The sequence below is a fragment of the Colletotrichum aenigma genome, assembly GCF_013390185.1.
Source record: "Colletotrichum aenigma strain Cg56 chromosome Unknown KSG_Cg56_contig04, whole genome shotgun sequence".
Taxonomy (NCBI): Eukaryota; Fungi; Ascomycota; class Sordariomycetes; order Glomerellales; family Glomerellaceae; genus Colletotrichum; species Colletotrichum aenigma.
In genome coordinates this window covers 6,488,054-6,501,823 of record NW_023500910.1, presented here as the reverse complement: position 1 = coordinate 6,501,823, position 13,770 = coordinate 6,488,054, and the positions used below count along the sequence as shown (strand labels likewise).

Here is a 13,770-nt window from a genome sequence, read left to right as displayed (position 1 = left end):
GTTACCTGTGTTCTCTAAACTTGCCGCTGACTCCTGGCACGAGGGCTTGTCCACACCCTTGTAAGCAGTGTACTATCCTATTGAACTTCCCGAGGACCTTTCGAAATTATCCATCGTGTCTATCTCATCATGACACAGTAATACGTCTTCACAAGCCTGGGAGAGGGGGGACTGAAGAATAATTCAAAGGTTCAATGAATTAGATTTCAAGACGCGACTCAGCTGAAGGATTGACTAACATTGACTAACACGAGGTTCCTCAATGGTGATGGCCGTTCATGGTGACGACAGATCGAAGGAGGCCCAAGAAGGGACCCTCTTCGTCCGAACAGGCGGCGCCATTAAACCCAATTGACCAGGCTCACGCATGCTAAAGCTTTGACAAGCCATGTCTGCCGTGGGCGTACTCATATGCTCAGCCATTGAGATAGATGGGCTAGTGGCCAGCGAAACAGGTCAGAATGGCGCTACTTCCCAGCGACACGCGACTCATTGTTTACGATCACCGGTATCACAAAAGACCTCTCACATGCTCATTGGTCATCAAATGGTATTCTTTTGGACACAGCGCTACACATTACAAAACCCTCTACTGGCCAAACGCCTCCTCGTAGTTGGTCAGGCAATACCTGTAACGGACACTAGAGTCCTCGATGCCGTTCATAGCCTTCCTCAGACCGTCCGCGCTGATGGGAACCTCCTGCACCCACGTCTTGATGCCCTTGTCCGCAGCCAGCTGCAACATCTCCAGCGTCTCGCGTCTGCTGCCCAAGTGCGAGCTACCAATGAAGCAGCCGTTGGGCAGGAAGTCCTGGTTGCGGACGGTGATGCCGCCGCCTCCCGGAAGACCGACGGAAACCCACTTGCCGTGGACGTCGAGCAGACTGAGGTAGGCAGAGAGGTCGAAGCCCTCAAAGGAGTTGGCCGTGTTGAGGATGAGGTCGAACGTCATCTTGTGAGGCTCGTTCCAGCCCTTCTCGCCGGAGGCGAGGTAGCCGTCGGCGCCCATCTTGAGGGAGTCGGCCTCCTTTGAGCGGGAGCGGGAGATGGCCCAGACCTCGGCGCCGAGGGCCTTGGCGAACATGACACCGAAGTGACCAATGCCACCAATACCGACGATGCCCACCTTCTTGCCCGGACCGCAACCGTTGCGGATGAGAGGGCTGTAGGCGGTCAAACCGGCGCAAAGCATGGGCGCGGCGAGGGTGCTCGGGAGGGCTTCGGGGATGGGGAAGACCCTAGCAGATATTAGTATGGGGTTTATCCTCAAGTGGTTTTGAGGGAGCTCACCAGTGCTCGTGGGTGCGGACGTGGGAGGAGTAGCCACCCTGTGAGATGGCGCCGGAGTCAGGGAAGGTAGATCCGTAGGTGTCGAGCTGCTCCTTGCAGTACGTCTCGTTGTCGTTCTTGCATTGGCGGCAGTCGAGGCAGGCGTAGGACTGGGCACCGACACCGACACGCTCACCGGCCTTGATCTTGGTGACCTTGGGGCCGACTCTCAGAGCCTTGCCGACGATTTCTGGCTATCTTAGTACTCGCGGTCTGAGATGCAATTGGGGTAGACTCACCGTGGCCGACGGCCAGAGGGTAGGGCTGGGCACCCCAGTCGCCCTTGACGGTGTGAACATCACTGGCGCAGACACCGCAGCACTCAATCTTGATATCGACGTCGTAGTCTCCGAAGGGTTTAGGGTCGAACTGCTGCTTCTTGAAGTCTTGCCAGGTCTCGGCGCTGTTGACCTGGAAGCCGGTGAACTTCTCGGGGATGTTGGCCATCGTGACTATGATGAATGTGCAGTTGAAGTGTGTGTAGAGAATCAATCAGCTCGTTCGGCAGCGGGAAACCTGTGAGCTGGGTGAAGAAACAGATTGTCAAGGCAGGAAGGCAGGAAGGAAGGGGAAGAGAAGAGGCAGAAACAGCTCAAGGGCAGACCAGAGGGACGGCGGCGGATGAAATACCTCTGGCCATCGTATAGCTACCCCCAAGCAACACCCCCACCTTCCAACCTCAGTCGCGGCGCGTGGAGCAAAGTCCAGTGATCCCTGGATGAGGGGCACCACCAACTGCGACGAACAAGGAGGGGCTAACGTCGCGCCGCAATGTCATCCCATGCGAGATGGATGGATGGAAGAGGAGGACTGGGGCGGGACCCTGGCCTAGACAAGGCTAGGCGCCTGTTGGGGGAGGAACTCGGGTGAATTTCCCCTCGAGAAAAATCCCCATTGCTTATATGCGTCTCTCGTCCGACTTTCACGATGCCGAGCCAATGGCTTCATCCGCAAGTCCGTGGATATGTTGCCGAATGAAGGCAGCACGGACGTGCCTGGCTGGAATTAATCGACGGGCGACGCTGGTGACGCATGTTCCGATAATTGTGAGATCGGTCTGCTGAATTTTGTTTCTGGCTTCGCTTGTCCTCTTTCTGATTGTTCCTCCATCCCATCCATCGTGCCGTGCCCCGCGATGAAACCCCACCATTGCCCGCCAATTGCACCGCACAATCCACCCAACCCAATGTGGCTTCCCCCGCGGCTTGGGGAAGGGAAATTGTCCGGGGGATTTTCCGAGGCCGGCTGCCGAATTTCCCACCAACTAGAGTTCGCCATCTCTGTTCCGATCTTCGACAAGGTCGACTGGAAAACCGCAGTCACAGATAACATCGGGCTTGGCTCTACCACAGAGCCATGGTCGGAGGGTCAACCTCGCTGCTCTGGGGCCGCTTTCGCTGTATCTCGGTACACGTCTCCGAGCCTCAATGTGTCATGCAAATGACTCCAACCAACCACTTGAGCTGTGCTGTAAGTATTCCTGGTTGAAGCGAACCGGACGGCCGTTCAGGAGGGCGCTATACCGGTCGAACCGGGTTCCGGATACCAGCATGTCGGTATTTGCTCGGGTTTGTACCTGCCTGCATCCATCATCAACTCTTCCATCGACTCGGTACATCGTCTGCATGCAGGCCATCTTCAAACCTTTATCCCCAATGAGTTTTCGATGTTTTCGTCCTCGGCAGCGGCGTTGTGCTGACCGAATGTCGGCGGGCTCGGGCTCGGTGCAATGTTCGGGCGGTCCTCCGCCCAGCAATAATGCCACCCCTGTCAACCGTCGGCTAATTCATCTGGACAGCTCTGCCATCCAAGCTCCTTATTGCTGTCTGTTAGCCACAACGCGGCGACCGCTGAGCCCTATATTGGCCAAAAACGCGGTGCGCATGGAGGCACCGAGGTAGACAAAAGGCACGTTGCCCCAGTCGATGGCGTTCCACTTGGTGAAGTTGTAGTAGACCTCGGGGCCTAGGCTTCGGACGGTGTACAGGTGCCCAAGGTCGGCGACGAGCAGGACGAACAGGACGGTCTTCCAAACCCGGATATCGTTCGTCGAGCGGAGGACGAGGGCTTCGTTGAGGGCGAAGAGGAGGTAGAGGTTCGCAAGCTGAGAGAGCACGATGGTGGTACCCTGAGGGATGACGTCGGGCTTCGATATAGCGTGAGTGAGTGTGAGGTATTCGTCCTGTCGGAAATGGGCGAAGAAGGCACCGACGAGGGCGGAAATAGGCTCGATGGCGAGGAAGAAGATTCTGTAAAAGAGAGGGACCTGTCGGCCGGCCGTGGTGTACTGTACTGCTGATTTGGGAGGCATTGCCGCGGCGTCCAATTGTGGCGTTCCGGTATTGACAAGTCTCTGCGACAAACTGTGATTCGACCTAGAGAAGAGAAGAAGGGCAGGAAGAATGCAATTGAGGGGGACGGAGCTGGTGGTTTCGTCTCATCATGGGGATTTCTCGCGTGACGGGAACCCTGATGGACTGGACATTTCGTCATGGGGGGACATGGAAAAACCGAAGCTCCGGCTTCCCCGGCCCCGCGGGTTCCTGCTTGCCGGAGCCGACGGCACTTGGCCCCTGTTTTATCGAATCAGGGAACTGCACCCACACGTTCTCTGTGACCTTGAGAGATCGAGGCTAAAAATACTGGTATTAAAGCTTAGGTATGAAGAAGAATTCCTTTTGAACAACTTGGTAAGAAATAGAATAAAAAAACAATGAGCGCAAGCGGAACAAAAAGCACCCTCATCTGTGCCAAGAGAGCTCGGGGCTACCCCTAGAGCAACGACGATATCGAACTCGAGATAATTTACTTCCAACATCAACACACGGCCAATCTCCCGCACTTATGGAGTCAGACTTGAAATCAGAGTCTTCTGATTCTGCGTCGCCGCTACCATCGCATACCGGCATCCTGAGAGACGAGATTCTCATCCTTCGACAGTTATTAGGGCATTATGGTGATGTCGAAGCCACCCTACCTACGCTTCCCCTGTCAAAACCGGCAAATGGATTACACAAGTCTCCCATGAAAGACTTTCTGTTTGTGGGACTTGACATTGATACATTCCAAGGATATGAGAAACTTCTCCCGGACCATCAACTTCACGTTGGGATTTCCCTATTGGACACTCGCGACCTTGAAAGTGCACTATTAAATCCTGCTTCGAGAGATCATAGCCAAATGATCATGTCTCATCAATTCAGCGTTGGGAATTCCCGGTATAGCAGGCGAGCCTCGAACAGGTTCTTGTTCGGGACCTCGCAACCGACTACGATTGAAGAATTGAAGTCAAAAGTTGAAGCCTTGATCGGTGCTGACCGGGATATCGTTTTGGTCTCACACGGGACCAGTTCAGACCTCAAGATCATCCACCAACTCAACATCAACCTTGCAAACCGATCGCTTTATATTATTGACACGAACAAAGCTGCCCAGTTTCCTCTCCAGTTGTACTATCGCTATGGCTTGGAGAAGCTTCTTGATGCTCTACAAATTCCTTTCGCAAGTCTCCATGCAGCGGGGAACGATGCACGCTTCTGTCTGCAAGTTTTACTCATGCTTGTGGTACGAGATGCTGAAAGACAGCCTCTAGATTTCTCTGAGGCATTGATACACTTGCTCAGAGACGTGGCACAACAACCGAGACCATCCACAGCGGGAGAAATACAAGGCCCTATACAGGAAGCTAATCGGCAAGCAAAGATTGATCGAAAGGCGAGGAGGATAGAGAAACGGGCCGCTAAGAGACAGAGAAAATTACTGCTTAGAGCAGAACAGGAGGGTAAGGTCCCGCATGCCGAGGAGTCGGAGGCTTCAGACGACGCTCCTTCACAGGAGCAACTCGATGAAGGGGTAGCAATGTCGAGCACTCATGTCGTCTGGCTGGTTTGTGCAGGCTAAACGATGTATCAGCTCTAGCGAAAATTTGGGTGGAAATAACGGTCGCTTTCTTTGCCCCTACAGCACACCTCGGAGAACAATGGCCGATGATCTCAGACATCACGTCCACTAAGACCCGACCCCACTTAACTAATCACCCCCTATAATTAATCAGCTGAAAACGACGTATTTGCTAATAATAACACTGCTACATCTTTTATGCCTACTGTGTTAACTACACTATAATACTATAAATTATTTTTTTAAAAAGTAATAGTTAATTTAGTATATTAAGTTATACTAAGGAGTATGTTAAAAATACTAAAAAAGCTACATTAGGTAGTATAAGTATTTAATAAGCTTTTTATAACTAAGATGTCCTATATATAACGCTTTATAACTATTTTAGAAATAGAGGAATATATAAAGAAGCTAAAGCTTTATACTAACGCTTTATATTTACTTAACAAGTATTTTTAGTAATATAAGTTATTACATAAAGCTCTCTTAATGTTACTTCTATTTATAAATAAGTTAATAAACTAATAAGTTATATTATTTATATTAGCAATAATATATACCCTCTTAATAAGAAGTAAATAGAGGACTTCATATATTAAAACTTTATTATCAAAACGTTAAAAATAAAAGCTATTAACTCTAAATATATAAAACATATTAATATTACTATAATCAAAGATCTATTTAAAATATTTAATTTATTAGAGGTAAAAAATATCCCTCTATTCCTCTATTAAAATATAAATAAAGCTAATTTAGTAAAAAGATTAAATAGAGATTATTTAATACTAAATAAGCCCTAAAATAAGCTATATATATTGAGACCTTAAAAAACTATACATAGATAGTTATACTTAAATATATATTAACTATTAACTAAATTATACTTCTATTAATAATCTTTACTAATTAAAATATTTAGTAGTAATAATTCTCTTTAAAGATATTAAATTTTACTTCTTAATAGTTTATTATATTAACTAATAAGTAGACATCTAATATTATAGATTTTAAATAACTAAAAAAGCTTTTATTCTATATATCACAATAGAAGCTAAATATTTATAATTTAAATAGTTATTAATTATTAATAGTTGTAGAAGTTATATATCTAATAACTTTATATAGATATATTATTATGAATAAGTTTATTTAGTCTATCTATTTATTTATAGCTTTTATATTATTTAGCTACTTAATATATTAATCTTCTTACTTTTTAAAAAAGCTTTCTATAGAACTATATATAATAATAAACTTCTACTTACCTTTATACTTATTAAAAAGTAGAACTTTCTTTATTATTGTTAGCACAGGTATAAGAGTATTCAGGGGCGTAGTATATGCGCCTATATAGTATAGGGTTATAGATGGAGATATGTTATGATAAAATGTGATAATCCTCAGCATTTATGGGCATTTATTTGTACAGATAATTGATAGAGAAGGAATGTATTGTTATGATTCTGGTTGATGTTGTTGGTAGGTTACATCCTAAGGTAGGGAAAAAGGAGGGGAAAGATAACCTGAAACATAAGCTGTAAAGCTCTTAATTACATAAGTAGGATTACATAATATGAGGGATTACGTAGGCATTTATAAAGTTATAGGTTATAATAAACTAAACACTTTTATATAAAGTTATATATATAAAAGTCTATTCGTTTATTTTATATAGAATATTTAAGTAAGTAGAATATTATTATATTATTATTATTATTATAATAAGATGTTATATGTTAACAATTATTACTTCTAAACCGATAATAATATATTTATAACTAGAAATATTTATATTAAGTACTTAGCTATTAAGTTATAGCTTATTAATATTATTTAGCTATTAATAAACCTATTTTTAATAGTCTTAATATTTATAGATATACTTAAAGTATTTTTATAAAATCTTTAGTTACTTAAAATACTTAAAATACTATTATAGGTTATTATTACTACTCTTATTAAATTAATAGATTTCTGAAAATATAAATTAATATAAAAAAACTATTAATATAAAAAGAAGTAAAATTATATAATATATATGTTAGCTCTTACTAAAGCTAATAAAATAATTAATAATAATAATATAAAAATCTTAATACTATAATAAAAAATAGCTTATCTCTAAATATTTATTAATTAATATAAGCTATTATAATATACTAAATTTAAACTAAAACTTAATAAGAAGTTTATAATAATACTATAAACTATAGAAGTTAAATAGAAAACTATAGAAGCTATAAAATATAAAGTAGTACACTTAGTAACGCTATATATTAATTATTTAATATTAGAAGAATATTAAGCTATTTAATTTACTAGCTAATACTAATACTTTAAATTTTATTTTAAAAGCTTTTTATAGTAGTTATAATAAATCAGAAGATATTAACGCTCAAAGTGATAAGCCTGAAATTACCTGTTTTCAGCTGATCAGTTATATTTGGTGGGGTCTTAACACCCGCAATGTCGGTCTTCCGCGAGCATTTGGCATGCGGTGTAAAGAGTGACCATCTCTCATTTCCTAGTGGCCGAACAACAGGTATCTGGAATGATGCAAGGCGATGATCAGACAGAGATTATGCCCTCAAGCCCGTAATCTGAGTCAAGAGGGGATGCAGAACATTTCCAGTTTGAGTCAGATGCCATCTCGGTCTCTGGCGGGCTTGGGTGCTGAAGCAGAAAAATCAGATAAAATCGGGAAAAAAGAAAGAAAGAGAAACCCGCTATTGCGCACTACGCGGTTCCACGGTTCGTATTGCGAAAAGAAAGCGCGACTGCAGCAAAGTCGATCATAACAATTTATCTGGCAGGAAAACAACAGAGATTGGTTTCACATATTTTCTGCCCATCGGTCCGTTGAGACTGTTGCTTTTGGTGTCGCTTGGAAGAACCAAAACCCAGCAGGGGCGAAGGGATTTTCAGGGTGCATTAGGGGCGCATCTGCAGGGAACCAGGGGTAGGACTGCGCTTCATCGATGTCACTGTGGCACGAAAGGAGGCATTCCGTAGTTCTCTGGCAATAAGCCTGAGCATATGGCGGGCGAGTTTGTTTGGCGTTGTTGATGCTACCCGTATCGAGTTAGACGAAAGATGATGGCAGGAGAGGAACATGTTCCAGAAGACAGTCTATTGAAGTTGCGGATACATGACTTTCGCGATAGCTCACGTGGTGTAGTGTGTACATGGACATGGGACCTCGTGTACGTACTTGCTAGCTGAAGGTCAAAAAGCAGGCGCACGTTGCGCTAAACTCCGGCGGTGTTGCAGTGGAGGGTTGCGACGAGCTGGCTGCCATCTCCCGAATCAACAATGAAGAAATTGTGAACAATGCAACAGGTCATTGGGAAGGTTGTGGTGGCTGGGAGACGACGTTTGATGCGGCGGTTTCAACATTTACAACGTCAAAGACGCTGGACACTCACCCAATATCGCGTCAATATTGACTGCATCGAGTATGCCCTCAGTGCAAGCCACCGTCTTACCTCACCCTGCCGTCTTCCCTCCAGAGCCCCCACGGTTGTTGCCCACGGGACTCGCTGTCTGAGTTGATGTTGACGCATGTCTTCCGTCGCTGTCACCATCCTTCAGGCTGACCGGGCATAGTAGATTCCATACATATCATAGTACCGTACTTAGAGACGCGAAGATATAGCCCGGGAGGGTCATCATCTCCGGTCTTGCATACACGTACCAAACATACAAAGATCGTGCAGTTCCCGGGAGCACCCCCCTTCACTTTGCAACAACAAGAACAGCGCACGTCCAACAAGACGCCCTTTGCTTGTCGGCCAGCCCGTCCACGTCTCTGGATACCGAACGTGTTCCCGGTACCCCAGATTGGCGTAGGGAAGGAAAGGAAAGTACTCCCGCTTCTACGGCGCAACGGCCTCCTTCCTTGATTATTCTTCACCAAAGGACCTGGCGCTTTTTTCTTTCTTTTTCTCTACCCACAGCACAGAGCAGAGGACCCTTTTTCGACATCGGAGACAATAGTCCGCATTGCATCGTACATACACCATCCATACCTTACCTACATACCGCAGGCCTGGGTACCTGAGACTTCCTGCAGCAGACGCTAGCAGGATTTACATCAACATTACGGAGTCTGGAATTCTGCCCACCTTGCCCCGAGATCAACAAACACAGGGCCACGGGGCTCACACCGGCTGAAAAGGCGCATACCTCTGCACATCCCTCTCTCTCTTTCTCGCCCGCCGCGTCGACTCCTCCTGACGCGACCGACTACACCGGGCCATCGTGTCGTCTCTTCTTTCCTTTGTTGACTCGCGCACGGCGTCAAGGAGTCAAGGAGCGCGCTAGGTATTGCCAGACAACGGCAAACTCATTCTTCAAAGACACGCACACACGCCGTCCCCGTCACCAGCATCTTGGTGGTGTCGACTCTCTCTCTCTCCCCCTCTCCACCGCTCCTTTCCAATATTGCCAGACCCGATTTCAGCGCCCCGATCCGGTTGGCCCGCAAAGTCGATCCCTCCTTCAAGCAGAAACGGTCCCTGAAAAATTCTGAGAGCAGCAGCAAGCCAGCAGGAGCAGCCCGGGGAGGGAAACGAACACCCTTAAGGTACTTGCTGGCGTTAGGCCGGAAAAGGACAAACCCCCCCAGCACCCCCAGGAACGGCCTCTTTCCGTGATTTCCACGCCTCCGCCTGCACTGCGACTGCACCTCATCTCCCATCTTCCCGCCCTCTTCCCCCCGAAATCTGCTGCCCGTCCTGTCTCCCTGTTGCTTTCCTACTGGCTCCCACAGGTACAGGTCCCTGCCTTTCGCTACTGTACCTACTGCGGATAGGTACCTCATCCCATTGCCGGCCGCTACCCTGCCCAGCTATCCACCTCACCCTTTGGTGGTAAGGTAGGGAACGAAGCCCGAGACAATCCCGTCGTCCCTGGACTGCTACGAGTTTCGGGCGCGCCAGCCAGAGTCAGTCAGGTCTGGGAAGGGGACCAAAAATAAGGAAGAAGGAAAGAAGGGAGACTGCGAAAGAGGCTAAACCACGCCCAGGTAAGGAGAAAAGAGGCTTCCCTTCCATGCTCTGTCTGCCCTGCCCAGGCCAACCTACAAATGATTCAAGCCTCCCACTGACCATATGATGATCCCAGGTCCTGTGCTGTCCTGGTCCTCGCCTCGCCTCGTGCTACCGCTCCGCCCTGCCCCACGGGTCTTGTTTCGATCTCTTCTTCCTGTTCCCCTACGAACGCCTTTCTATTCTCTAGCAAGGTGACGGCCGATCCGACTTCGACCTCGCGTTCGATTCATTACACCTTCATCCATTGTATTATTAGCGTCGACCACTCCTTTCGACGACGACGAAGAAGAAGACGAAGACGACGACGACGACGAGATGGCTCCACGCATCTACAACGTTTCCGACTGGGCCCCGACTCAGGAGGCCATCTACGACGAGCCGTCCTCCAGTTCCGCCATCCAAGAAGACGAAGCCAGCGGACAGCAGCTTCAAACAACTACTAGACCCTCCTTTCAACAGCACCGCCTTCGCAGCATGAGCCTCTCTCTCCCATGGCGGCGCAAGTCTTTCATGCTCCACGCCGATACCGACCTGGCCAGCCATATGGAAGACCTTACTCTCGAGCGATCACGAAGCCACGGCGGCCCCAGCAACGAGCAGAATCTGGCCCAGGGTACCAACGCGACAGCACAAGGCAATGGAAGCATCAAAGGAATGATCCGTCGGGCATCAGTCTCGCTAAAGGGCATCGTCCATCACAAGCGACACTCCATCGGCGGTGCTCACCACGAGATCCCGAGTCAGCATCACGGCCACCGCCCGACCACTTCGCACTCCCACTTCCCCTGGCAACGCCTTCGTCAGGCTGCCAGCTTCCGCCACTCCAAGTCATCCCATGGCTTCGACGCCAACAGCGAGGCTTCCTCTTCCGGCCAGTGTTTCCCATGTATGCCCCTTCCCGGCATCGGCGGAGAGCCTCCCGTCATCCCGTACCACACCGGTGCCGCGGCGAAGGCTGCCGCCGCGGCGCAGAACCAAATGTTGCAGAACAAGTGGCTTCGTGCTTCCCAGGACGATTTCACCGACCGTGAGAGCGGTATCGGCATTACCGTCACAAGCGCCGAATCAGAAATCGAGCTGGAGGCCGAGGACGCCAACATCAGCAGGACGGACTTCATCTCCCAGCTCCCAGTGGAGCTCGCCATCCAAGTCCTCGCCCATTTGGACGCTACGGCGCTCAACACCGCAAGTAGAGTTTCCCGCTACTGGCAGGGAATGGTACAAAACCAGCACGTCTGGCGCGAGTCCTTCCTGCGAGAAAAGACGGGCACCTATGCGACGAGTCTTCCCGTTCAGCCGGGGACCGGCCAGGGTGTGCCCGCCATCACGCCCGGTGTCGATTGGAAGCAGATCTACAAGTCCAAGGAGGAGCTCGACTTGCGATGGAAAGAGGGCAAGGCGAGACCAGTGTATCTCAACGGGCACTTGGATAGTATCTACTGCCTGCAGTTTGATGAGTAAGTTGTCGCCTTGGCACTGTCTTTTGCTGTTTACTGATCATAGAACAGATCGAAGATTATCACTGGCTCTCGTGACAAGACCATTCGCATTTGGGACATGCGGACGTTCGAATGCCGACTTGTCATCGGTCCTCCTGAAGTTGTCAACGACATCTCCTTGCTGATTGATGAAGATGGTTTGCCGATTCACTACGCAACCCTGCCTGACAACCCGCGCGCAAACTCGTCAACGCCTGCTCTAGTGTCCTTCCCGACTCACCACAAGGCATCCATCCTCTGCCTGCAGTACGATGAGCGCATCCTGGTGACGGGATCCTCCGACTCGACTTGCATCGTGTACAACGTCCGCTCTGGATACCGGCCGATTCGTCGTCTCCGTCACCACACTGCCGCCGTGCTTGACCTCGCATTCGACGACAAGCACATCATCACCTGCAGCAAGGACATCAGCATCTGCGTCTGGGACCGTGCTACAGGGCAGCTTCTTCGTCAACTTCGTGGGCACTCCGGCCCTGTCAACGCCGTTCAGATGCGTGGAAACACCATCGTCTCGTGCTCCGGCGACTTCCGTGTAAAGCTCTGGAACATTGACACCGGCAAGAACATACGCGAATTCCAGGGCCACACCAAGGGTCTGGCGTGCTCTCAGTTTTCTGAGGATGGCCGCTACGTTGCGTCAGCCGGCAACGACAAGGTCATTCGGATTTGGGACGCCAACACGGGCGAGTGCCTCCGCGAGATGAAGGCCCACGACAACCTTGTGCGCAGCCTGCACATCGACTCTGTAAGCGGTCGTCTTGTCAGCGGCAGCTACGACACCGACATCAAGGTTTTCGACATGGAGACCGGTCGGCAACTGCTCGACTTCCCGCGTTGGCATGCTAGCTGGGTGCTGAGCGCGAAGAGCGACTACCGTCGGATTGTCAGCACTGGTCAGGACCCCAAGATCCTGATCATGGACTTTGGCGCCGATGTTCCGGGCATCGAGAACCTCGAGAGCGGCGGCGCTTGCATGATCGACGGCGGATACATCTAGACTTCTCTTTTCACGAAGCATACACTCGACAACGACACCTACGTAATACACTAATATTGAGAGCGGCACGGCTGGACCGCCCTCGTAACGAATTCGATTTCATCACGACTCGGGGACTTTTGGAGTTGTAGACACCATACACAAAAGAAGAAGGGGATCTGCTAGCGCGGCAGACTCTTGACCGGGGCGTACTGGGGAAGAAGGGGACTCTTCCATTTGCATTGGGATTGCGGGATTTCGGATTTCGTGAGGATTGTCTTCCTTGTTTCTTTTTCTCGGTTCTGTTCCTCTTGGACTGGACATGCATGGCATCCCAGGCTTTGTTGCATAGACGGCTACTGGATAGAAGCATTATAGATTCTGTTTCGCCATCACCAAGCGAGGTCCAAAGCTTTACCGTGAATGCCTTGCCTCGCCCAATGCAGACAGCATCTACCCGGGTCGCATATGGTCATGCTAATGCTCGGTGTGGAGCAGCTGAAGAAGTGTTGAGAACGACCATGCGGGGATGTCCTCGCACATCAGGACACCAGACAACTTATCCGGAGCGTTGATCTGTAGGAGATGGTAGCCAGTCCGTTGCACACCGATTTTCATCATTATTATTTCTTTTCCCTAATTCCTTTAATCCCGAATAAACTTGGGTTCGCACAAAGCTGTGCGTGTATGTTGGCCTGGCACGCGCTAGCCACCTACCCTGAAGTTTCAGGGTCGAAAGGTGAGATGGGACGAAATCGTTTCGTTTCGAACCGGCCGGTGCTTTTGCTTTTGCGTTGCTGCATGGCATTCGTTTCGAGCAATGTGTTTACCTTTCGTCTCGGCTTTCGATCGTGTGCCAGTCAAACGAACGAGCGAGTCTGTGCGTGTGGGGAGAGACGACGACCGGCGCAGGGCAAGATCCATAGGGTCTAGGTAGGTTTTGGCAGGTTTTACGAACTGCTGGGGATGTGTCTTTTTCCCCGGGGACCAATTTGAGCACGTTTGATGTTCT

At 48.8% G+C, this 13,770-nt stretch overlaps 3 protein-coding genes across 3 annotated transcripts; 1 reads left to right on the top strand and 2 right to left on the bottom strand.

Annotated features, from left to right (window-relative positions):
- Positions 1 to 589: 589 nt before the first annotated feature.
- On the bottom strand, positions 590 to 1,776 carry ADH6-2 (NADP-dependent alcohol dehydrogenase 6; the record flags this gene model as incomplete). The annotated part of the gene is made up of 3 exons (XM_037322834.1): positions 590 to 1,238; positions 1,291 to 1,519; positions 1,569 to 1,776. The coding sequence occupies 3 exons, from the start codon at positions 1,774 to 1,776 to the stop codon at positions 590 to 592; spliced, it is 1,086 nt and encodes a 361-aa protein (XP_037179513.1).
- Positions 1,777 to 3,145: 1,369 nt separating this feature from the next.
- CGCA056_v007585 (uncharacterized protein) lies at positions 3,146 to 3,640 on the bottom strand (the record flags this gene model as incomplete). The annotated part of the gene is made up of 1 exon (XM_037322833.1): positions 3,146 to 3,640. One exon carries the CDS (start codon positions 3,638 to 3,640, stop codon positions 3,146 to 3,148), a length of 495 nt encoding a protein of 164 aa, XP_037179514.1.
- A 6,958-nt stretch (positions 3,641 to 10,598) lies between these two features.
- Positions 10,599 to 12,779, top strand: fbxw1 (Beta-TrCP; the record flags this gene model as incomplete). The annotated part of the gene is made up of 2 exons (XM_037322832.1): positions 10,599 to 11,740; positions 11,792 to 12,779. The coding sequence occupies 2 exons, from the start codon at positions 10,599 to 10,601 to the stop codon at positions 12,777 to 12,779; spliced, it is 2,130 nt and encodes a 709-aa protein (XP_037179515.1).
- Between the last annotated feature and the right edge of the window lie 991 nt (positions 12,780 to 13,770).